This window comes from Coloeus monedula (assembly GCF_965178545.1).
Source record: "Coloeus monedula genome assembly, chromosome: 3".
In the NCBI taxonomy this organism is placed as follows: Eukaryota; Metazoa; Chordata; class Aves; order Passeriformes; family Corvidae; genus Coloeus; species Coloeus monedula.
The window spans coordinates 38,438,047-38,463,673 of NC_138783.1; the positions used below are offsets into that span (position 1 = coordinate 38,438,047).

Consider the following 25,627-nt stretch of genomic DNA (forward strand, 5'->3'; position numbering starts at 1 on the left):
CCGGAAATGGCCGAGCCCACCCGGCGCTGGCTCCGCCCCCTCTCGGGCCCGCCGGCGCTGCCCCGCCCCCTGCCGAGCGCGGGCGGGGGTCGCTCCAAGATGGCGGGCGTGCCGGCCGTGCGCATCAGCATCGAGTCGGCGTGCGAGAAGCAGGTGCAGGAGGTGGGGCTGGATGGCAGCGAGACCTACCTCCAGCCGCTCTCCATGTCCCAGAACCTGGCGCGCCTGGCGCAGCGCATCGACTTCAGCCAGGGCTCCGGCTCCGAGGAGGACGAGCCGGGCTCGGCGGGCCGCGCCTGGGCCGAGCCGGGCGAGACGGAGGATGAGGAAGGTGAGACGGGCCCCCAGCCCGAGCTCTCCCGCCGGGATGCAGCTGGTGGAGGCCCGCGGAGCTGTGGCGGTGCCGGCCTGCAGCTCCGCGGGTGGTTGGGCCTGGCCTGCTTTCCCTTTCCCCGGGGTTTCCCGTGGTTGGCAGGTCAGAATATTCGTGATCGGGTCCCAGTAAATTGCAGTGGAAAAGGCAGCTGCTGATATGATATCCTTTTGTATTTCGTGCAGTTATGATGTCTCTGAGGTTTAAAAATGAGCCTTTACACCGTACGTTTTTAAAGTAATTTGTTTTCCCTTCCTTTGTTTTATTTTTAGGATTGGTAAAGTTTCAGCCATCCCTCTGGCCTTGGGATTCAGTGAGGAACAACTTAAGAAGTGCCTTGACTGAGATGTGTGTGTTGTATGACGTTCTTAGCATTGTGAAGGATAAAAAGTTCATGACTCTAGATCCAGTCGGGCAGGATCCCCTTCCTCCAAAACAAGTATGTTGTACCTAGTTGCACGCTTTGTGTGGCCTGATGCTAAAGATTTTATTGCAGTGGTTTGTGTTTTTTTACCTGTGATAAGTATAAGATTTATCAAAATGTTCCCTTTTATGTGCTAGTGCAATGCTTTGAGGGTCAGAGTAAGGTTGGGAATTGGAATTGAGGCCAATTTCAGAAGCCTCTTTGCTGAAGCTCTAAGTCAGAATGCTACTTCCAGCTGTATAATGCTGGTATGAAAATAATTCTCAGTAAGTTACTGGACATCCAGCAAAACCAACTTATCAATCACTGTCAGTTAGTTTCCACTAATAATAATAAATAATAATATTTTGTGAATTAAGGTGCAAGTATCTCTTTATTTTCTTTTATTTTGTTGTTGTTGGTACTAGAATCCTCAGTTTCTACAGCTGATTTCAAAAAAGAAGTCATTAGCTGGAGCAGCTCAGATTCTGTTGAAAGGTGCAGAAAGATTATCCAAATCGGTTGCTGAAAACCAGGAAAATAAGCGACAAAGAGACTTCAACTCTGAACTGCTAAGACTGAGACAACACTGGAAGCTGAGAAAAGTGGGAGATAAAATTCTTGGTGATCTGAGCTACAGAAGTGCAGGTAAACAGTAGGGTCTTTTTCAGAAGGATGGGTATTTTCTGAAATTTTCTTTTTGTAACTGAAAAAAGAGATGGAATATCTCATAATAATTTCATTGTGAAATTACTGTATTTATGAGACAGGTTTATAACGGGAGAACTCATATTTTAGTATCAGGGAAAATATCTTGCCATCCTCAATCCAGAAAGTGATTTTAAAGGCTAACTCTAGTGTTTTACTAAGAATTTGTTCACAGAAACAGTTCTGCATTTGCAGTGTAGTTGATCAGTTGACAGGCAGACTTTGTGAATCCTTGGCTTTTATCTACGTTTGGTGCATAAAGCATTTAAAAAAAAATGAAGAGTGGGTTATATTTTTTTTTAATCAAAGATCAGAAAATCATAGAATATCTCGAGTTAGAAGGGACCCAAAAGGATTATGATGTCTAACTCCTGGCTCCCCAGAATTCAGACCAGGTAAAAGTAAACCATGTGACTAAAGAGTGACATTGAAGATAGACTATTATACCTCTCTTATTCCTGCAGTTGAGAAATGATGCTGAGAATATGCCTTATTTCATGGATTACAGTAAAAGGGGGTGACCAGCTCAGGGTTCTAGAGGCCATTATGCAGTGACAAAGTGAATACAGAATCCTGCAGAACTTCGGATGTAGGTACAAAGCAGGCATCAGAACTGGATGTGTTGAGTTCCTGTTGTCATCAGTGAGGGAGGGGAAAGACAAATTTAGAGTTGTTAATGAAAAAGCTGTAGATGTACCCCAGGCTATGTGTCTTTTTTTAGTTGATTTACCCTGAACTAGGTGAACCGTGCCCTGGATAAAAAAAGTATGCAGCTAGGACATACAGATGTGGGTATCTGCTTTTATCAGTTCCTGAACGACTGGCTATAGAGTTATCTTTTACAGTCAGAACATGGTCATAGTTTTAAGACTTTTAGCCAAACATTATCAGAATTCCTTTAAATGAATAAGGGTGTTGTTGTACCTTTAACTACCTGCTTGCAAAACTTCACACATTTACTTTTTGTCTTTTTTTAACCAAACATCTTTTTTTTTCTCCTTCCTTGCACCTATTGACTCAATTTTGAAAAACTCTTGGTTTCCTCCCATAATTATTAAATACTCAGTGTTAACTTACTGTAAAATATTACACACTGCACTGTGGAAGACTGAGATGCTTATGCAGTGACATGAGCTTTCTAATTTACCTGGGTTTTTTTAAGAAGTCATTAAGAAATTTGTCAAGTCAAGTGCAACTCTGAAGATTTGGAGACTTGGAAATACATATTCTTCCAAAACAGAGATACAAGCTTTTTCATTTGCAGAAGGTGCTTTATATTTAATGCGTATGTCTTTGTCCTTCTTTACTCAGGCTCCCTTTTTCTTCATCATGGTACATTTGAGGTGATAAAGAACACTGACATTGACCTGGATAAAAAGATACCTGAAGATTACTGTCCTTTGGATGTTCAAATTCCAAGTGATTTAGAGGGATCAGCATATATCAAGGTTTGTCAGAGAAACCTTAATAACGTAGTGGAGTTTTGTTTCGGTATTTTTATGCTTGCAACAGAGAACACACATTAAATACTGCTTGCTCTTGCCTAGGTTTCTATTCAGAAACAAGCTCCAGATATTGGTGACCTTGGGACAGTCAATCTCTTTAAAAGACCCTTGCCAAAATCAAAACCAGGTATGGCTTATATGTTGTTTTATGAATATGTTCTCAGTGAATGAGTTTGCCTATGATGCTTGTTTGAAAATTTCAGCATACAGCTGGGAAGAAGAGTTGAACAAGACTTACCTTATTTAAACTGAAATTTTCTGTTTGGGTGCTGGTTGGACTTTGGAAATGATGCTTTCAGAGCATGCCTCTTCAGTTTTTTATATGTGTTTATTCAGTTCTGAAACAAAATTATTAGGGTTGTATTTTGAGTGTTCTGAAACCCCTTTTGTTAGACATTAAAAATTTGAGCCCATAATTGAAATCAAACCAAGGTGTTGTGTTTCAATCAGTTACATCCCATTAGCTGAGCTGAACTCGTGACTGTTCACTCTTAACTCTGCTCAAAATGCATCAGTTGTGTCTATTGCTCACATGTTTTATCTGGGTCTGAAACTCTGCTGGTGGTCTGTGTGTTAATTACCAACAGCTCACTTGGCAGATAGTACATTGATTTGTTTAACGTGTGCCAGTATGTGAAGTTGTACACTTTTGGCTTCAAAATCCATCCTTTACTCTTTAGAGTTAGAAATAAACTGGCAGGGTTTTATTTCACAGTTGTCTGTGGTATAGATGCTGGTGCTGTCCTGAACATAGACAGAGGTGTTTCATATGGTATTGAGGGTACATTATACAGCTTGTGTGCTTACTCACCCTAGAATCTCCCAAGAATTTTGGGCCTATAAACCCTGTGAAAGCACATACATGCACTGAACATTATTGGTAGTTCATCATAGAGTGAATTTAATAAAGCCAGAAGTATCATGGAGAGTAAATTACAGCTTAAGGAGCAGAGGTTTATAAGGAGAGTTCACAAAAGGCCTGGGAGTGTAGTACACTGTTCCATAAAGGCCTTGCACTTCACAGTATACATATGTGTAAAATTGAATCAAAGTTAGTTTTAGTTTTACCTTAAAGTGCTTGCTTAACTGAGATAAAATTCTGATAATACTCCATTTGGGTGAAAGGTACTGACTGCTTTATTAACGATCGTGCCTAGCTACTGCATAGTATCTGCTCTCTGAACAAAAAGGTGGCTTCTCTTTGCTCTTCCTGTCTGGACACATTGATTTATACTCTTCAGGTTCTCCACACTGGCAGACAAAATTGGAGACTGCACAGAATGTTCTTTTATGTAAAGAAATTTTTGCCCAGCTGTCACGGGAAGCTGTTCAAATTAAATCACCGATTCCTCACATTGTAGTGAAAAATCAGATAATCTCCCAGCCTTTTCCAGGTACGAAGCTTTTTAAGACTCTTAACCTACAATTATTTGCTTAAATACGAACTGAAATTACTGATTGATGTCACCTTTTTTAATGCTCTGTCCCTACAAAAGAAAAAACAAACTCCTTGATTTTCAAAGGTTTTGAAAAACAGAATTTCAGCTAATGCACAGTAGTTTCTAATTTACTCTGTTTTCCTTTGTGGTTATGTTTTTTGTCAGCAGCACTTAAAACTGTCAGCTGTAATGCCATGTGCATGTATGGCAGTTTGGAGCTGTGCATAAGTCATTGCTCCTGGATTGCATGCAAGAGAAATTTAAGACTTGAGTTAATGGGTCTTCAGAAGAACAAAAGCAAATGCTCTTTCGTGAGGATAATTAAGCAGCATAAAGGTGGCTCAGTCAGTGGTGAATCCTCTGTTTTTACAAGGGGTACACAGGTGATTGTATCATGCAAAGAATATATTTCGGGATTGCTTAAAATGTGAAAGATGGTTAATCATTCCTTCTTTGAGAAAGGAATGGGGTCCTGGGGATTTTCCTTTTTGTCTGGGATTGAGTCATAGAAATTGAGGTGAAATGCACCTGGTGAGTTCACAGTTGGCCTGCCAACACTTCAGTGAATAGCAAGTCTTACTTGCCTTTGGTGCTGTGCTCTCCACCATCATTCTTTGATTTTTCTCTGATACAGTGAAAACCTGTTGTTAAAGTACTGAGTGTAAAACATGAAGAAAAGCAGTTCTCAGTAGCAACCTTGAAAATTGCCAGTGCTCACTTTTTAAAATCTTTTTTTCCATCTTCTTTGTGCAGGTTTGCAGTTGTCTATTTCTCTGTGTCACTCTTCCAATGACAAAAAGTCACAAAAGGCTGCTTCTGAAAAACAGAATCCAGAGGATCATCTATATGTTCTTGAACATAATTTGCATCAGCTTATCAGAGAGGTAATGCATCTATGGCCAAATTCTGAACAGTTTTTGGGCTTTTGTTAGCCTTCTGCTTAGTGTGTGGCACTGGTGTAACAGCCGAGTGCCACTAGAGGCCAGTCCTTTCCCATCCATTTGTGAAAGGCAGCGTACTGCTTGGTTTCCATGGGTGTGGGTGGTTTGGGAACAGTTCCAGTTACTGCTTTCATGGAATGCTCGTTCTTTACTTAACCTCAGACCTGGCTGCTGACTTCAGAAAATCCATGCAAAGCTTTTCCAGTAGAGTTCATCAGTTCTGCTTTTTTTTTTTCTGTGTCTGATAGTGCTCACCTTGCAGTGTCAGTGAGCATCTGGTCAGGCTGTACCCTCATGAAGGAAGAACAATCAATTGCCATAATAGCTTTGTTTCTTTTAAGCTCCACTTCTCTGCTTCAGTGTTTTAGATTCTTGTATAATCTAGCAGAATAACCTGGGGTACAAGGTTGAGGTTGTGTCTCTTCAGGAAAGAAGCACAATTTTGCATCTCTACGTAAAGTTGAAACCATGTACCCAGAGAGCGTTCATTTCCTTAGAGCATGGCTCTGCAAGTCATGCAGTTATGTGGAACAGTCCAGTATTTTGAACATTGGGTTCATGAAGTGCCCAAGTGCTCAAGGTGCTCAGTGCCCACCTCTCCTATGAATTTCCTTTCTTTACTTTGGACAGCTTGCTTAAACTTCTTGTACTTCAATTTTTTTTCATCTAAAATGCTTCCTTTCTTTTAAAGTGACTATTCTTTCTGTCTCCATAGATGTGTATAAAGAAGACTTACTAGTAGGAGCTACTACCATGCTACCAAATTTCTGTTAGCTGGCACTTTTTTTTTTAATCACTTTCTATAACATTTGAACAACCCATATAAATGGGGGGAAGCAAAGTATGAAAAACTGTCTTTAAAGTGCTGTCAAGTTGATAAAGTTAAAAAGTTGCACTTTTTGAAAGTATGTACACTCAAAAAACCTGATATGAAGCAACATAGGGTAGCATACATAGTATTTCTTGCAGATACATTATTTGGTCACTTCCTTTTGTAATATGTGTTGGTTGTTGCAGTGTCACAAGCAAACCCTGAGCTCGACAGTGATGCCACATCCAGCTAGTGCACCTTTTGGCCACAAGAGAATGAGACTTGCAGGACCCCAGGCTTTTGATAAAAATGAAATCAGTTCTTTACAGTCAAATGAAGGACTTCTGGAAAAGATCATAAAACAGGCAAAGCATATCTTTTTGAGGCGAAGGTCGGTCACAAGATACTCTTGTTACAGTACCATTATAGAATATAATTGATCTTTTTAAAGTGTTCTTAAAACTAGCTGCTGCTTCCTTCACAGTTAATACAGTCTTTATTTGTTAGTACTAAGAACCAAAAATTATGAAAAAATATGACCAAACAACGTTCGGCTAGTAAAAAGGAAAAAAAAAAAAAGAAATAATGCAGGATTTCTTTGGGATCCCTGTGACAGTTGCAACCCAAGCTGCTGGTAATTGTCCCTACTTATCTTAAACTGCATAAATCCTTTTTTAGTGTTCTTTGCAGTGCAGTAGCTGATACTGAGTAATACTAGTTTAATACTGCTGCAAAATGTATGAGAAATGTACAGAATAAACAAGTGTACTTCATTAGCACCAGAACAGTGCTGAAATAGAATTTTGATCCACATGCTTCTGTTAAATCTAATAACCTCCTTGCTTCCTGTAAGCTAGATAACAGCACAAACTGTCTGGATTACTGTGTATGGAATATGGCTTTATCTTCTAGAACTGCTCGAACCATTGACAGTCTGGCGAGTCGTATTGAGGATCCTCAGATTCAGGCTCACTGGTCCAATATAAATGATGTTTATGAATCCAGCGTTAAAGTTCTAATAACTTCTCAGGGATATGAGCAGATATGCAAGTAAGTATGAGAATGCATGTCCTTTTAGTTGTAGAAGCATGCAGCAAAGGCAGCTTATATTCACGTTGTGCTTTAAAGGTTTAGATTTGCTTTAGACAGACAAATAGGAGTCCATTTTATGTGTGTGTTTGTTTTTCTGACTTGTGGGGTGAACAGTCACCTTAAGAAAACTTCACCCACTTTACCCTTTAATGAAGATATTTAGTACATCTTTAATTAGCACTGTTTCCTTTCAAAGAAAAAATGGAGGGTAAGAGTGGACCTTTAAGGGGGGGGATTTACTTTGGGTAGAGATGACTGAATACAAAGTTATCATTTGATGTGCTGGATTCTAAACTTCAGTTTGGTCATGGAAAGCTAATCAGTGCTCAGTCCTGGCTTGGTTGCATAGGTACTGAAATGTGGAACTCATGTAATTCATGCAATAATTTTGCACATTGTTATTGAAATACAAGATTTCATGTTCCAGAAATAAATGCCTGCAGACTGAGCAGCAGTGAATTCACTAATGCATCAACAGTGGTTTTTTCCATTTGGAGCAGTGCTCTCTGGCTGTGACCACAGAGTGGGGCAACCTACAGTCATTGGTGTGTTTCCAGTCTTGGCTCCAGAGTACATAAGCTGCCTGAGTCTTGGCTGTGGGATAGAACACACCATTTTCCCCTGCACACCTGGAAGGAAACTTGGGCATTGGGGTAGGCAGGGAACTCTGAGGCTTCCTTGATCTGAACAAGTGGAAGGCCAGGTCTGGGAACATGCCACAGAGTATGTCACCTGCCATATAGAGGGAGCTGTTGTGGTGACTGATGAAACTGGAATGTTTGGAGTTGCTGTCACATTGCGTAGGCTTTGCACCATCTGTCTTAGGAATTCTTGTCAGTGACTGGGTGGGATTCTGTGTTCTTAGTTTTGTGTTTTCTTAAGCGTTTAATGCTTTTTGGATAAATACGGATCTTTGTTGAGCTTTTGATGGGATACCCTTCCTTCTTGGACCAGGGTAGAAGAGCAGAGGAGGCTGCTGTCCTGATAAGTTTTTTATTTCATCATCTCTTAGCTTTCTTGAAGGCAGAGTTCAAGGAGGTTACATGATAAAGCCAAGCAGCGACAGCAAACAGGAGGCAGAAAATGGCTGTTTCTTCTAATTCTAGTTTCTTCTATATTTTTTTCTTACAGAAGCATGGATTATATTTGTTAACTGACCAATAAGATTAACACATGATTCTAGTTTCCCTTTGCTTAACCTATTGTGGTCTAATTCTACCAGTTGTAAATCTTACACAAGTGCTACATGGGTATTTATCTGTACATAGCTACAGATTTGTGTATACAGTTTCTGTCAGCTCTTGTTGTTTATGTGAACACTATCTAAAAAATGTGAGCAGTATAGTTCTAGCTATATTTTGTCTAAAGTAAAAGAATTCTGTGAAAGGCCAACACTACTGCAGTAAGAACTGTGTTTTAAGGTCTCTGCTGCAGCTTTTTAATGTTTAAGGCACTTAGCACATATTTCTACTAAAAGTTAAAAATCTATATTTCTATTTCACTTTGGTGTGATTTCATGTATCTCAGCTTATCTAAAGGTTTTAATTCAATCTCTGTGCTTTGGCTTTCCTCTGGGCCTGAGTCCGGAGAAGCTTTCACTCCAGCATATCTTGTCTTCACAGATCCATTCAACTACAGCTGAACATTGGAGTTGAACAAATCAGAGTTGTGCATAGAGATGGAAGAGTTATTACATTGTCCCATCAAGAGCAAGAACTGCAGGATTTCCTTTTATCTCAGGTAGACTCATATATGTTATTCTTCTCTTTTCATGGTGTTTGGGAAACAGAAAAACTTAGAATCTCACCTTTATCTATGTAGAAAATAGTTTAGAACTTCAAATTAAGATAGTGAAGATGGGAAGGTGGATGACTGAATTTAAACAATGTTTGTATAGAGTCTTTAGCAGCTGTTACTAAAATAGACTGCCAGTTTTCACTAGGGTCAGTAGTAGTAATAATTTTTCCCTCCTATTTAAAATGCATTTCTTTATACTGTTCACTATGGGAGAAACAAGTCAGTGGTAATCACAGCAGACAATAAGGTATTCTATATATGAAATTTACTGTAGCCATGTTCTTAACCCACAATTACTGTCATTTCAGCATTGTCTGTTAATGCTCACTTTGCACGTCATTACTAAATCAGCTGATACTTGAATGAACACTGTTTTCTTAATTGCTTATGACAAGCTGCTGGTTTTATTCAGAAGTAACAATCTCCCCAGTATGCATTAAAAATAGTCAAAATACAGGTCTTTAATAACAGTGGTTGGCCTGTTGCAGTTATATAAAACTCCACGACACAGAAAACAAGTTGAAACAGATTCTGCTGAGGTCATGTCTTTTTGGTCAAGTGTTGTCAGACTTGTTCGCAGAGAACTGTTGAACAGTGCTGGATACTTCCTTGTTACAAGGGTTAAGTCATGATACAGGAAAACAGTAGCATTTTAACTCCTAAGCTGTTAAAGCTCAGTGCTTACACTTGAGCATTAATGGAGGTAATCATGCACATGAGAACCTCAGCTTTTTTTTTCTGAATTTTCTCTGTTAATACTTTCTCCGATTTTTATATATTTTACAGCAGAAGTATTGTTTCTATTGAAAGACAGGACTGTTTAAAAATTAATTTTTTGAGACCTAAATGAAGGTATTTGTAAATCGAAAACAATACTTTAATAAAATGCATAAGCCCATATACCTATGAAAAATTCATTTAACTGCATAATACAGTGGTCTTCTCTGTCTGCAGAGGAACTAGTCTAAATTCAAATAACACAAAGCTCTACCATCATATAAAAAAGAGTTCCTCTGAAAGTAGAGAACTTAAAAGACAAAGTCACTTTTATAAATAACTCTTGGACAGTAGAAGAAAACAGGCTTGCTAAACCCCATAAGCAATTCTTTCTGTGGTCTGCAAATATTGAACAGAAAACAAACCTCTTGTTATGTTTCAGATGTCACAGCACCAAGTACATGCAGTTCAGCAGCTTGCAAAAGTTATGGGATGGCATGTGCTGAGTTTCAGTAATCACGTTGGTCTGGGGCCAGTGGAGAGCATTGGCAATGCATCAGCAATAACTGTAGCATCACCAAATGGAGACTATGCCATTTCAGGTAGTGTTTCCTCTTGCAGATAGAAGTCAAATCTTTCTGAGATTTTTTGTAGAATATTTTGGTGTAAATTGATATTATGCTCTAAAAGTCTAGAGACTGTCTCTTTTGTGTATGAAATTGACATCTAAATAGAATCATCACCTTGCTCAGGAAGCCACTTAATACATACCTGATTTAATTTACATAGGCTTCAAAATATTACTTACAATTAGCATGGAAAATTTTATTCTATAATATGCATTATATAAATACATTATTTAAATCTATTGTTTTGATAAATGTAATATAAATATTGGTTTATATAATATACAAATACATATATTTAATGATATGTATTATTATTAGCATAGAAAAAAGAGATTACAGAAACCATCAGAATCCTGAGAGAAGGGAACAAGATAAACAACAGGATCACAACTCCAAACTTAAGGAGAACAGAGTTTGGTCTGTTTAGGGATCTTTTTGAAAGAATCCTATGGGATATGGTCCTATGGGATGGAAAGAAGAGGGGTCCGGGAGTGCTGTGTGATTATTTTTTTTCAAGAGTCACCTTTCAAGCTCAAGAATGGTCATTGCTATGTTCAGGAAGTTGTGTAAAGGTGACAGAAGATCTGTGTGTACAAACAGGGAGCTCATGACTGAACTCAAGACATAGGAAGGAAGCTCCAAGAGATTATAAGCAGTTGACCTGGGAGGGAGATAGAGAGACTGTCCGAGCATGCATTGGTAAGGATAGGAAAGCTCCTGAATCTGGTGAGGGATGTACAGGGCAGCAAGAAGAGCTTCAATAGATATGTCAGCAGCAAAGGAGAGATTAGGGAAAATGTGGGACTGCTGTTAAACAGAGATGACCTGATGGCACAGGACGTGGAGGAGGCCGAGGTACTCAGTACCTACTTTATTTTGGTCTTAAGACTGGCCTTCAGGAATGGGTCTGTGAGACCCATGGGAAATTCTGGAGCAAAGATTCAGCCTCAGTAGTGGAGGACCAGGTTAGAGAACCTTTGAATAGACTTAGGCATACCCAAGTTCATGGGACCAGATGGGATATATCCGTGACTCCTGAGGGAGCTGATGGATGTCCCTGCAAGGGCACTCTTGATCATCTTTAAAAGACCAGGCTCGGGAGGGGCTCCTGAGGGCTCGAAGAACGCAAATGTCACATCCTATATTCAGGAAGGAAAATGTGGGGAACTACAGTCTGATCAGCCTCATTGCAATTACTGGGAAGATGAGGGGGAAAAAAAATAGTCTCAGAAGAAGTTTCCAAACATACTGTGAAGAAGATGATAATGGGGAATAGTTGGCACCAATTTATGAAGGCAAAATTATGTTCAATCAGCCTAATATCATCTCTTCATAGAAGGCTGGCATGGTAGATGAGGGGAAAGCTAGGTGGTACCTCCCTAACTGCTTATTTAAAAAGCCAACACACACCACTCCCTGACATGAAAACACATGAAAAACCCATCCAAGCCAACAAAGCACCACCACCCTTCCACCAGTCTTGCAGAATTTTGTGATTAAAAGTAACAACTCTACTTAGTGATTTAGATCCTGTCTATTTGAGATAAATCCACTAGAAATAATACATATTTCAACAGCATAGTGGGGAATACATCCAAGGAAAGAATGAGCAATAAAGCCTTTGCCCTTCCTGGCATCATTGGGGAAAAAGAAATGCATTTGTAAGGTGTACATTTTGGGGTTTATTAAAAGTTTCTCTGTCTTGATCTAACCAAGAACATGCAGTGCTAAAGCAACAAAATCATAGAGAAGTGGGAGACGAGAGAAAATCCGAAAAAAAAGCTTCCAAAAACGAAAGGGAATTTCCCTTGTTTGTTTTCAGCATGTTTGGAATTGAGTAGGGGTAAAGTATAGCCATACACAAGGAAGAATATTTAGTATGAGGAATTAGTACAGTGTAAAAATGCTCATTAAAATCTCCTTTCACCACAGTACGCAACGGTCCGGAAAGCGGCAGCAAAGTCATGGTGCAGTTTCCACGGAGTCAGTGCAAGGATCTCCCCAAAGGTGATGTCCTGCAGGACAGCAAGTGGAATCACCTCCGGGGGCCGTTCAAGGAAGTGCAGTGGAATAAAATGGAAGGGCGTAACTTTGTGTATAAAATGGAACTCCTCATGGCTGCCCTAACTCCTTGCTAGTGAAGTGTCAGCCTCTCTGTGAGGGCTTTGAACTGCCTGTGCAGCAAAGGGAAATGGGAGCTATGGGCCGATACAAGAAAGCAAAATCAAATTTATTTCCTGTACAGAAATATCCACTTTGCTATTTGTAATAAAACCTTTTTCAGTGGCATGTGAAATGCATACAATTTTTTGTAAAAGTTCCTTTCAGCTGTATTTTTGAAAATTGCTCTGTCTAGAGTGATGTAGATGAGTAACTAATGTACTTTTTGTTTATAAAATTAGATTTGATAGTTCTTGAGTTGGAATTTGTTTGTACGTTGATGGGGATTCTGGGTGACCCCATTATTTTTGAGAAATATGTTTACTTGGTGGTTTAACTTGAGAGTGTTACAAAGTCACCGCCTGTGGCAAAACTCATTCCTCTCTGAGGGCCTGTGTGATGTAGGCTACTTTGTTTGTGTTTTCCTTGCATGGAAAGGGCCTTACTTGGCTTGCAAAGTTCTGACAATTTGAGTTTGTGGGTGACTTGTGACTTAGTGACTGGATAGAAGAAGGTAACTCTCATGCAGTAAACCTCCACACTTGTGCTGCTGGGTCTTTCTCCTGCACTCTCCATGGTTATCATCCAGGGAAATAATAATATCCTCCTGAATATCAGCTCTTTTGAGTTCTTTCAAAATAAAAAAGTCACGTTTTTTATAGTTTTGGTTGTCACTGTAGGCTTCTTGAAACTTTGTTTAACAAGGCTTTTATTTTGTTTGGTACTTAAATACTAAGGATCTTTGGCAACCTGTCTGTATGAACTGGTTCAGATTCATGTCCACATTGTCTTATGAGGTGTCTGTATATATGTATATATATATATGAACTTCTTGCACATAAACATGTTTGAATTGAACATCACACTTGCATGGTGACAGTTGTTATTTTGTTGTATTCTCAAGTATAAAGAATAATTGTAGGAAAATCAGCAACAAGCTGCTGCTAAGTGTGTCCGAAGCAGGTCTTGTATTTACACTGGTGTTTGTCAGCATGGAGCATCTTATTTCAGTTCCTGGATGTACTTGCTTTTGTGTAACTGAGCTATGAGAGAGAAAGGGTTTTCCTTTCAGGTGCTCATGTGTTACCCAAGATGACTGATGAAAATTAAAAGCCCAAGTTGAAAATAGTCTACTGATCTTGAAAAAGGGGTGAGCCTAATGTAATCCCCACGATGCCGGGTCCTGTATTGCTCTGCCAGCAGACACTGTATGATTACAGGCAGAGGGGGGTTTGTTTCTTGGTGAGCAGTTCAGCCAACAGCCTGATGCATCTGTTCATGCATCTGACTAGATGAGGCTGTTTGCAGTCCTGCCAACACAACAGATCTCTTAATAATTAGAAGATGAGTCTGTGAAACTTGAACATGTCTTTATACTTCAGTGTTCTTAACCTCAACTGACAGATCTGCATGTAGCAATAGCCTTTTCATCAAATAAGTTCTTCTTTACCAAGTAATCAGATCACTGTGGATCTGTTGAAATTTCATGGTTGCAGGATTTCTCTCCTGAAAAGGACACCTCTTGTGTTGCAGAAAGGCAAGCACTGCATGTTAGCATGAAAACACTTGTCAGGACTTCTAGGTCTAGCTGCAAAAAGGATAATAATAACAACAAAAAAAGATAACTATTAGAGACCTGGAGTGTCTGTGTTTTAGTGTTGAATACATAGGGATTCCTAATTTTAATGGAAAACAGACTGATTAGACTTCTAACACTCTTGAAACTTGGTAGTGCATCTTTGAATGTGAAATGACAGTGAATGATTAAGATCTTAACCATTGATTGCCAAAGCAATGTGGTGAACTTGGACATCTCTTTAATTAAAGTAAAATGCCTCAATCCCTTTGATCATGTAGAATACTCTAAATACTAAATTTGCTGCTGTTCTGCAGGGAATTTAGAAGTATAGTAAGAACAGCTATTAGTTAGTTTCTGAATTCCTACCGTAACAGCCTTCTGTAAGACTTTAGATGCCCCAGGGTAGCAAGAGACTGGTACAGACAGTTTTGCCTCACATTCCATACCTCAAATATCGACATTAATAATGGATATCAACAAACATAATTTTCAGGAAAACGTATTTTTTAAGTAACATCACCTGTGTAGAGTGAGCATGTTAAATTGTGGGTAAAATTTTTGAGTGAGGAATTGTCTATAAGGAATGCTATACACAGGCTAACTGTACTGGATGTTCTTGCTGAACACTGCTCGAGTTGCTGTTGTTCATACGGGATATTGCTGCCTAAAAGCGAGGTTGGCACCAGGTTCAGTAGCCAAGGATGGGTGCCTGAAGTTGCAGTGACTTCAGCCTAGCAGAAAGAGGTAGAACAACTGTGCTGGTTGTAAACTTCTTTGTTGTAGTACATTTTAAACTGAAGAATTTTAAGTGTTCATTTCCTACTTTTGTCACAACTTTCAAAAAATATTGTGGTTTAAATGCGTGTGTGACCTCTGCAATCACAGCAATGCAGTGGAATGGTCATTCATGTCTGGATACGTTTCCTGACTGCCTCTGACAATTGCAGTGTTCAGGTCAGTATTAGCAGATAATAGTGGTTTTATGTGAAAGCTGCACTTTTGTACTTTCTAAGTAAGTCTGGCAGAGCACCTGCTGTATATTCAGCTCAGCCTAGCACCTAGCTTCACATTCAAAGTCGAAGATTTAGGGCTCAAAAAAAACCCTAACCGTATTTCCATATGCTGTAAGCGTACTTTACCAAGTAATTTAAGCTTGGTGATTGAAATAAATGCACTTACAGTTTCCCTGTTGTCAAAGCTTAGTTCACTCAAAGACACAAAAGATGGGTAATACATGTTTAAAGCAGAGAATTGGAATAAACTGCCACTTGTCTGTGCTGTATCTGAGACTTACTTCATTTCTCACCTTTTTTGACCTGTTCTAGATACAGGAAGGAGCAAACAGCTGAATCTGCTACCTCAATTTATGAGTGGGAGAGAGGCCCTTTGAACTACAAATGGCCAGCTCAGTATGGGATGGCTTAAAGGTATCGTGCACAGGGTACTTTGGAAAAAAACTTGTTTGGCACCTGCCTGCATCGTTACACACTCGGTGGGAAATTATCTGAACGTTTTTCCAAATGGAGCCCATAGTACCTCTGCACCTGAGCATCCCAGTCCCTGACCAGAGGGAAAGCTCTGTCAGCCTGTCCTGTAAAAGGTTTTTGCAAACAAGTGAGATGAAGTGTAAGGTAGTAGCAGCAGTTTGACTCTAACAGCCACGTGGTGATCTACAGGTGCAGACTAGACCATGGTGTCTTCCAGGTTCAAAGTTTATTTCACACTGCAAAATTCCATTACAAAAGCAAAACAATAATTTGGAACGCAGCCAGTTTACTGCTTTCTCACTGACAAACACGAATGTTACTCCACCCAACAGATCTGCAGGTGAAGAATTGAAATACATGCAATACACAGATTCAAGAAAACATTAGTTGGATCACTTCAAGTTTTCTTACAACATAGGGAAGCAAAGGTGGCTTCTCAACAGAGCAATTTTAGAACTGTATTTGTAAATACTGTATTTCAAAGTAATGCTGTTTTAACTTTTCTTCTCAGTTCATCACTGGGCTAAGTTTGTAAAGGACTTGACATCTTTCACAAGAAAACTGTTTAGTACTTTGCCACCCCACTGGTGTTGTGTGTCCGTGTTTTATCTGACCCCTCTAATCTTTATAGACAGCGTCCTCTTTAGTGCCTGCACTGTTCCTTGTATACCCACCTGCTCTAGTAATGTCATAAAATGTGTGTTAACATCCATCCCCGGGCAGTGTAAACAATTGGAAACACAAGTGGGAGAACTTTGACCAGCTCAGCATTCCTTCTTCAGTTTTGCCTCATGAAAAATTGCAGTTTGTCTTCAGAGCTTCAGGAAGTTCCTTACACCCAAAAGTAGCAGCACAGGTGCAATAAACAGAATTCAATGCTTGCAATTAATTTTTTAAAGTAATACTGTAATTAGATATTTAATTTATTATGTTGATGGATGCTAATGACCACTCCGTAATAGGAGACTTGCTGTATCCAAAATACAGGTGTCCTTCGACCATGATAATTTCCTTTATGGGTTGATCTTAGAGGCTTGGTTGGTTGGTTGTTTTTAAGAGTAGTAAGAGGCTGTAGATTTTATTAGCTAGCCACAAAAATGTGTTCATGCTCAGCATGAAAGCATATGCTTTTTTACTCTGACCTTGTCTAGCAGAACCAAAAATTTAACAGGTCAAAACAGCTCCATCAGACACTGCTGATTTAATTACTTTGCAAGTCAGGATGTTTCTGCAGTAGTCACAAAATTTTACCTTCTATGTTTGTTCTTGCTTTCTTGGCTAGTACTTTCTCCTGAGGTAGAATTGTTATTTTTGTTATGATACAGTCCTTGGCTAGCACTCAATGGTTTCCAGTTCAATCTCTTCCGTTGTACTCGCTGTAAATAAAAGGATATTGTTATTGATAGGCAAATGGATTGGAAGGTCAACATTCCAAAATTAACTGTGATGTGTTAACAGCCAAGACATTTTTAACTTTTTAATATTAGCTCAAGCTTGCTCATCTAAAATTAGGTTTTAAATACATATTTTCAAAATATTTAACTACACAGTCTTTAAAGTGACAACAGTTTCTTGCAGAACGAGGCCAAAGGCACTACAAAAACTAAGTCCATAGGGCAAAAATTAGGTCTCTGCTTTGGACCATTTCCTGGGAGATCACGTGGCAAGTTTCTAGAAGTGTGGTTTTCCTGACCTCTGCCATATATGTGTATGTATATTCAATTCAGCTCTGTGGGAAGATTGGCTTCAGCTGGAGGAAGAGGCTTTATCTGAACAAAATCTTGTGTATTCCAGCGTGACAGGAAAGTTTTCAGTATCTACTAAAGCTTGTGAGTGGTGTATGCACCGTGAAAACAGCATCAGCCCTTAAGAGCTGTAGGTGAGCGACAGAAAGGAAGAGGCAGCTCAAGCCAGGTTAATTTCTTCTTCTATCAGGTTTTTGCAGGGCTGACACGAAGTCTGGGCCATGAATCTTAGGATACTTGAGTATCTGTGTTGGTCTAGTAAAATACTGATAGCTAGACTGCTTGTTGTAATGTAACACTTATTATAGAAGAAATACAGACCTTTTATCTAGAGGGCAAGAAACCATGAGTGGATCTGCACTTACAAAGAAGGGAGGTAAACACCTGAAATATTTTGAAGTGGTGAAGGAAACCTCCCATTTCAAAGCTTGATCCCAGGCGTGTAGCATGCACCTTGTCTTTCTGCCTAGGCCAAATGTCCCTGGTTGTGGCTTGGAAATTTCTTTTCTAATATGTCCCTTCAGTGTAGCCCTTGTGTTCCTTGACCTGCTTTTCATGACTGTTGTCTTTGGTATCAGGTTTTGATGTTACTCAGTGTTTGCTGGAGTCTACAACTGGATCAAAAGTGAGGACAGATGAATAGGGGATTTGAGAGGAGAAGGAGATGCAATCCTCCATGAACTGAGGTGGGGCCACTCCCAAGGGTAATTTGGGTATTTTCCCCTAGGATACACCCTGCTGATGTGAACTCTGAAAAGTTGCTAATGCTCTTGACTTTATCTCCTGCCCTCTGATCGGGGGTTATTGCAGGTCCGGCCTTTTCTCCCCAAGTTTTGCAATCAGCAATGTTGGGAAGTGTTTTATTATTTCTAATGTAAAACATATAAGGTAGATGTCCTGTGGATCGTTCTGAGTTAAACACCTGTCATTCAGTTGGCTCAGCTAGTAAGGAGTTAGAACAGGATAACTGATCTGAGCCCTTTTGTCTTGTTTCTTAGTAGCCCTGTTTAGCACCTTTATGGTAGAAATTTTAGGCTCAAATTTCAGGCTTGAAAACCCTGTACCCTGACTACATTTTTAGAGAAATACCTGTTAGTTTGTGTGTTGTCTTCTTCTGAAATAGATGCAGAGATTTATTACACAGCCACATGAAGCAGATTAGAATGGCAGATACTGCAGCGAGAAATGCAAAGAGAACTGCTACAAAATGCAAATCTTCATAGATAATCTCTGTAGGAAACATGGAAAAAAACAAATATTATAAAATTGATTACAAGAAGATTGATGCTTAAACACAGGGTAAAGCCATGAAGTCCCAACTCATTTGTACCGTAAACATTGACTATGATGGTGCCGTAGGCGTTGGTTCCATGCTCCTCTGTTACAGTGACAAAATAGTAGCCAGCATCTCTCATGCCCACATTCCGAAGCTGTATAGAGCCATTTTCAAAAGTAGTCACTCTGTCGTTGTAGGCTGTGGATATGTTGACGTGATTCCCACTTCTCCACTCAACAATGCTGGTGGTGCCCCAGCTTGACACATGCTTCCACTCAATGGTGGCCACGCCTCGGCAAGAGTATTCAACTGAGAGGAGGATGTTTTGTGCCACTGTTGCATTGATGTTGGGTTGTGGGACAAGTAAGGATACTCCTCCAGGAGCTGAAAGACAAAGGAGGGTGATGAGTCTGGAGGTGATACTGCACCAACTATCCAGGGCAGGTTGGAACCTCTGGGTCCTGGTGATTCATCCTACCTATCTCAGTGGTCTGTTTTAAGAGAGGATAAACTATGCTTCGCAATACCTTTTTCTTTCTGCTTTCCATAAAAGTAACATACATACTTGAAGACTAAATATACATTTTTAATTGGTGATAGCAAAAGTGCTTCCACCATAGTGGAAGCATACTTGCATGTGTTTCAGTGTTTTAATGCCCAAACAGAAAGGGACTTTGGAAAGGTCTTTTTGGGTAAGCATAACATTTTCTGAAAACTGAGCAATGTTCTTGTGTTCATCAGTAACTGGCTTTCTTTAAAAATTCTGCATTTAAATGGAAAGTTTAGTCACCATGTCTAAGGTAACCTGTCATATTCATCAACTACCATCCCCCAAAAGCAAGAACTGTAGTAGGCATAAGTATGTGAAGTCTTGGCAAGGACTTTTTCGTGTTTTCAGGATGCGTAATCAACATTAGGGACATCAGCTTCTTAAAGGCGGCTGGTTATAAGCCGGCACAGATAAATCACGTTACCAAAGGTATGCAGTTTCATGAGAAGCCAGGGACTTCATGTTCCTGATGATATCTGGGCAAAAATGCATATAAAAGAATATTTAATTCTCACCTACTTCCTCCTGATGTGATTACGGAGCTGTTCATAACACTGTGAAACTGAACCGACGGCTTAGTTTAATGTGTAACTGCGGTAGTTTCTGCTCGCATGTGGGTGTTTGTGCACGAAGATTTGGATGAACACCAACATTGGAGTTTTAACTGGCATGCATTTTTCCTTTTTATTAGTGGCTTGTTTGAGACCCTTGGCTAAAGACTGAAATCCTGTTATCTACCCACAAAAATCAAAGCAGACTAAAGGCAAATAAAGCACAGAGTAAGGCTGAATGCCTTTTCCTAGTTTGTCTTGAGTAGAGCTCACCTGCTCTACTCCCTTACTGCAGGAACAGCCAGACTGCAAGAGCAAAACGAAAAAGTAATGCTGACCTGCAAATGTCTGTAACCCAGTGGGGGAACGAGAACGAGACCCTCAGCTACACTGCACGAGTGCAAAACAGGACACCTGGGGATGATCCTGGAGGTTCTGCAGAGCCTTCAGGGATAAGAATGATTAAGAAAGGCAAAGAAAAAAAATCACCAAGGGAAATAAATTATTTTTAAAAAATCTTAAAATAAGAACCCTCCATAGCCAAAACCCACAGCCACCAAAAATGGAAGAGATGGGTGAATTACAACCTGACTTCACTGTATTTGAGATCTGTAGCAGAATTCACTAACTCTGCTGGTCAGGGTAAGGGAGGAGATCTCAAGAAGCCACTTCAATTCCCAGGCCCTCATCAATGGGACAAAATAGGATTTAGGCTTTTTTTCAAGATAACATTCTTGGGTTTCCCCCTTCATAAGCATTGTCATACTCATGCTGCCCAGTCCCCCTGCAGGAACATCAGGCTTTCCAGGCAGCTCAGTGCATCCTCAGCTGAGCTGTGGTCTGCTGTTCAGCCTGTGTGCAGGAGAGACTAACCAGAGCTGTGAAAACGAGGTTTGTGCCAGCTACAGAAACAGAACAGCCGGGAACCTCTGGTAATCGCTGCAAATTGTTCCAATTGTTTTCTGCTCCATGTGTTTATTTAAAGGCCTTTCCCACTGTTTCTGACCAGACAGGAGCTGAGTGTCTCCCCTCAGTGACCCTTTCATGTTTTTATAGAGGCTTTGTTTTTAATACGTGATTGCAAGGTAAATGTAACAAAAAGAGAATTTAAATCTTTCCATTAAATGATTTGCAAACATGTTCTGTCCTTATTGGCATGCAAAGCTAAAAAAGGCAGTGCAGTATCTAACCATTCAAAAATATTTTTAGTAGGCAGTGTGCCTAGATCACCTGAACTGGTCTAATCCAACAGAGCTGCACCAGGCTGGAGAGCAAATATCACACCCACTGGCAGCGCCCTACGCAAGGCCCCTACGCTCTGCTGCTTGCAAAACCAGCCCCTTCACACCCAGCCGAACACCCACCCAGGAGAAGAGGGTACCGGGGCTGCTCAGAGCACACTGAGTTTGCTGTCCTGGCATGCTGCTCTACTCCAAAGTGTTTGCCTGGCCAAGAGTCAAAGTGGGAAGTGCGGCTCTGTGTACCAGACCTGGCCGTGGCAACGCAGCCGGGCCTGCAGTGTGCTGGGCAGTGAGCTGGGAAAAAAAAGGCTGGCAGCGAGGCGCCTCCACACAGGAGCTCTAAACTAGGGGGACAGCTCTAAGATGGGCCTCTGAAACCCTGGGGACTGTTTCTCCACCCTTTGGTGTCCTGCTTGTGCGTCGCTTTTGTTGGTGGAGTGGTGTGACCAAACCAAACTCACTGGTGGCACTGCCACCCCAGGCCCCAGGCGAGGGTAGGTTTGACAGAATCCTCCTTCAGCCCACTCAGGGAGAGGACCGGACTGCCCTGTGCGTGCTACCGCATCCCCACTCACCCCCCGTGGGGTGCTGGGTTGGAACGCACCTTCCCTCTTCACCGCCGCGTTTCCCAGCGTGCACCCAGCATTCCCCGACGCCCCTGGGGCTGATTAACCGGGGTCGTTTTCCCCTCCACGCCTTGTCCCCATGGTCGCTGGAAAAGCAGCGGGGGAACGGCGGCTGCTGGGGCCGCCCCCGCCGGGAGCGGGCGTGCGGCCGGGGCGTGGGGCCCTCCCCCCGCGGCCGCGCGGGTCCCGCTCGGCTCCCCCGCTCCCTCCGAGCAGCAGGAGCGGGGACGAACCTCCCCAGACCATGTGCAGCCCTCAGAGAACAGCGATCCCTGCCTGAGCCTCGGTATGTCCCGTTCCCTTCCCCTCCCCAGCAGCTCCCGGGCGTCCCGGTTGCGGACGGGCTGGGCAGAGCTCTGGCCGCGGGCGGGGGTCGGCGGGCGCTCCGCACCGCCCCGCAGATGCCGGGCGCTGGGGCTGAGCTGGGGCATCTCGGCGAGCAGCAGGTGGACAGGTCCGGGGGAGGGAGCGGGGGAGACAGGGACGAAGTCGGACACTTACTCTGCAGAGCCCACCCGGCGGCCAGGCAGAGGGTGACGGTCCCCACGACGACGCCCCGGCCTCGACAGCCCTGCAGCGGTCTCATCAGCGGGAAGCCGATGCCCCAGGGGTTGCATTTAAGTGGCTGGGCCGGCCGGAGCGGCCCGACCCCGGGGGCTGCCTGCCCCAGGCCTCTCCCTCGCTTCTCTCCCTCCTCCTCCTCCCGCTCCCGCCGCGGCGCCGGGGCTGCTCCCAGCTTCCCCCCGCAGCGGCCCCCGGGCGCTCCCCCGCCTCACACCCCGCGATCCTCCGATCCGCGCTGGAGATGCAATTGGCTGAGGAAGGCAAGGCGCTGCCCGGCCGCCGGCCATCGCCCAGCCGGGAAATGAGCGCGATGGGCGGCCGCGGAGCCGCGCAGCTCTGCCCGGCCCTGCCGATGCCCGGCCGGAGCCTGGAGCCGGGAGCCGAGCCCTGGATCGGGACATCTGGCCGAGGAGGCTGGTTTTAATTGTGATTTGGCAAGGGAAATTTCACTTCGGGGTGTTAAAACTGACTTTTTTTGCTCCAAGAATTCTGGTGATGTTGCAGGTGAGAAGGGGGATAGGGAGGAGGGTTGGACAGCAGCATCTCTGTATCCCCAGATATCATCTCAGATGACCACGCTGGAAAATGAACCCGGTTCCCATCCCACTGTACCCAACACATGCACTAGGTGCTCCTCTCTCCCTTCTATTGTCGTCCAGAGGAGGTCCCCAGCAATGCTTGTACTTCTTTCAGATAGCACTGGACAGTATGAGATAGCAGGAAACATGATTAGAAAACATGAGTCTCCCAATCCTGAAAATCCATCCTTGCACAGAGGCATCCTTTTGTATGGCTACCAGAAGCCATATACACTCCCAGGAGAGCTGCCCCTCTGACCAGGGAAAGAGTTACGCACCAGATGAGCCCTTTTGCAGATTTTCCATTCTCTTTCTTGTGTTGCCCTCTCCTCAGGTTTTCTTTAGCAGAGTGTGGATTAAAGAGAGGCATTTCAGTGTTCTGGTCACCACAGGCTTCTCAGGGTGAGTGGGAGGAAAGGGCAATCACCCAGGCAATGAGGGACAGCTGGGATCTGCCAGAGCCACCTGCACTGAGCAGCCACTCTCCCGCTGCACTGTATGGAATTATGTGGGTTTCCTTACATACTGGCTGGCTGTGAGGAGAACAGGGGGGTTCCACGGGGGTCTGGGTGGCTGAATGAAGCACAGCTCTGGGCAGGGGGGCTGAGCAGGAGTGAGGCTTGTGCAGGGTCAGCTGCAGGGGATCTGCTCCTGCTGGGGCTTTCCAACCAAGGGTGATGCTCTCATGTGGTGCCATGCTCTATATGGCATTACAGCTTCTTTCATGCACATCTCAGAGGGGACTTCTAGGACTTAAGGCAGGCGTTGACAAGAGGCAGTGCAATCTGCATGGGCTCCAGGGCCCAGATTTTGTTCAAGTGCAAAAACATCCCCAGCTTCCCCAACCTCTGGTGCATCTTTTGAAGCTTCAGTGATGATAGTCAGATGAAGGGGCAGGGGAAGAGAGGTCAGTGAGGACATACTGCCCAAATGTTTGATCCCACGTAGGTTTTGTCGCCTGCCATGGCTCTGGGGTTGTCTGAAAGTGTGTTTGTACTTTCGTACAGATCGCTGCAGAGGCAGGCCATGAAGTGCTTCCCTTCCACCTCATCTATCTGAGCTGCTCCTGTGCTTTGCCAAATCCCCTCTGCTGCATCAGGACAACATTGTGCCTGGGTGTCCCTGCTGAAAATGTAATTGCATGAAAAAGTGTGTAGCGCTTCCCCTGGGAGAGATTCCATCAGACAAAGTTTCTTCCTGATCCCATCACTTCATGGCAGTTTTATTCCTCAAAGCATTAAAGAAGGTCTCATGGTGTTGTGACTTTTATGTCATTTTCCTTTTTATTTCTTTCAGCCTTTACTTAAATTATTTTTGAGCTTCTGGCCCAGTGACCTATTCTGGCAGCCCAACATATAGCTATATTCTCATATAAAATTAATTAAACCTTTCATATTTTAAATGTGTCATACTGGTTGCATTGAGTAAATGCACTCTATTGGAAAGAGAGATGTTAGTAATGAAATTGAAATCCAGGCTTGGAGCTCCTCTCAAATTTCAGCAGTTTTGATCCAATAGGTCAAACATTCAGTCCTGTGACAAAAAGAAGTCCTGTGTTTGTGTTCAGCATCAAAAATCAACAGAAAAGAACTTTTGAATTCCTTCCTTTTAAAGGGAAAATTATAAAATTTCTAGAGGTTGGGTTTTTTTCAATATAAACTGCACCTCAAGAAGTACATATCACAAAGTGCTCAGCATTAAGAAAGCATTTAATTGAGCTATTATAAACCATATTTATTTGAAAGCTGGCTGGTTGCTCTCTCCCTAAGAGCCCCTTGGAAGCAATGCTTCCTCCTTCTGTGCTGCAAACATCTCCTGTGGAAGGGAGGAGGTTTCTCTTAAGCAGAAATGCATCAGGGTGTTTAATGGCAGGGCTGGGTGAGCGCTGGGCAGGGTGGGGGCTCTTGGCAAGGCAGAGGAGCAGCAGAGGGCAGGGGCAATTTTCAGGGCAGGCTTCTTGCCTGAGGCCTGTGGAGGAGTGTGGCTGTAGCGAGCTGCACCATGGGGGCTGGTGCTGGGGCCGTGGGGTACAGCCCCATCAACAAGACTACAGAGAGAAGCACTTGACTTCAAGGAATCATGGAATCATTTCAGCTGGAAGAGATCATCAAGCCAACCATGAATCCAGCACTGCCAAGTCCACCACTAAACCATGTCCATAAGCACCATATCTACATGTGTTTTAAATACCTCTGGAAGGTGACTCCACCACTTCCCTGGGCAGCCTGTTCCAGTGTTTGACAGCCCTCAGAGAAGCAATTTTTAGTAATATCCTCTGGCATAACCTGAGGTCATTTCCTCTGGTACTGATGATGGCTGGATTATTGATTAGCAACCAATCTAATTGAATTTAACCTTGATGCTTGACCCCTCTGAGTCCCCCCAGTACCTTCCTGCCTCCCAGCACCCCAAAGGCAAGGGGGGATGAGCTTCAGCAGATATCTCCTGCTGTTAGGCTGGAGTTTGAAGAGGATGCTGTGGACAAGCTGGTGGATCCTGGGCTTTGGTGCTTGGGCATCAGTGCAAGGCTTCAGCAGGGGAACTCTTTCTGCCAGGTAAGTGAAGGGATGCACCCTGCCTGGGTCTTCTGCAGGATTTGGTAGCTAACTCAGGGTAACTTTACAGAAAAGCCAGGTTGGAGTGTAACTCCTAATTTTGCTTACCTTGGCATATTCATGATGTATTTTCCTACGAAAGTTTCTTATTAAAATCCCATCCAACCACATTCAGAAGAGGCTAATGATATGCCACTTCAGGTTGTAGATTTGTCATCCATTAATGCTACTCTTCTGGTTTTATTTTTCTCTGCTTGTCAAACAGCAATTCTAGGAAACATAAATGTATCAAGCAATATA

General features: G+C 42.5%; 2 protein-coding genes across 2 annotated transcripts; one reads left to right on the forward strand and one right to left on the reverse strand.

Annotated features, from left to right (window-relative positions):
* The first annotated feature begins 87 nt into the window (after positions 1–87).
* MED17 (mediator complex subunit 17) lies at positions 88–13,681 on the forward strand. Its single transcript, XM_082277334.1, has 12 exons — positions 88–331; positions 646–812; positions 1,205–1,424; positions 2,796–2,932; positions 3,032–3,116; positions 4,231–4,383; positions 5,182–5,312; positions 6,387–6,571; positions 7,093–7,230; positions 8,895–9,012; positions 10,229–10,388; positions 12,348–13,681. The coding sequence occupies exons 1-12, from the start codon at positions 100–102 to the stop codon at positions 12,551–12,553; spliced, it is 1,932 nt and encodes a 643-aa protein (XP_082133460.1). The 5' UTR covers positions 88–99; the 3' UTR covers positions 12,554–13,681.
* Positions 13,682–16,973: 3,292 nt separating this feature from the next.
* VSTM5 (V-set and transmembrane domain containing 5) lies at positions 16,974–22,216 on the reverse strand (the record flags this gene model as incomplete). The annotated part of the gene is made up of 4 exons (XM_082278666.1): positions 16,974–17,017; positions 18,476–18,616; positions 18,717–19,046; positions 22,132–22,216. 4 exons carry the CDS (start codon positions 22,214–22,216, stop codon positions 16,974–16,976), a joined length of 600 nt encoding a protein of 199 aa, XP_082134792.1.
* Between the last annotated feature and the right edge of the window lie 3,411 nt (positions 22,217–25,627).

Bases quoted from the DNA above. Each gene is read 5' to 3' on its own strand.
- MED17 (XM_082277334.1), top strand. From the start codon at position 100: ATGGCGGGCGTGCCGGCCGTGCGCATCAGCATCGAGTCGGCGTGCGAG. The intron at 5,313-6,386 runs GTAATGCATCTA...TGGTTGTTGCAG, and splicing joins TGCATCAGCTTATCAGAGAG to TGTCACAAGCAAACCCTGAG. The intron at 9,013-10,228 runs GTAGACTCATAT...GTTATGTTTCAG, and splicing joins AGGATTTCCTTTTATCTCAG to ATGTCACAGCACCAAGTACA.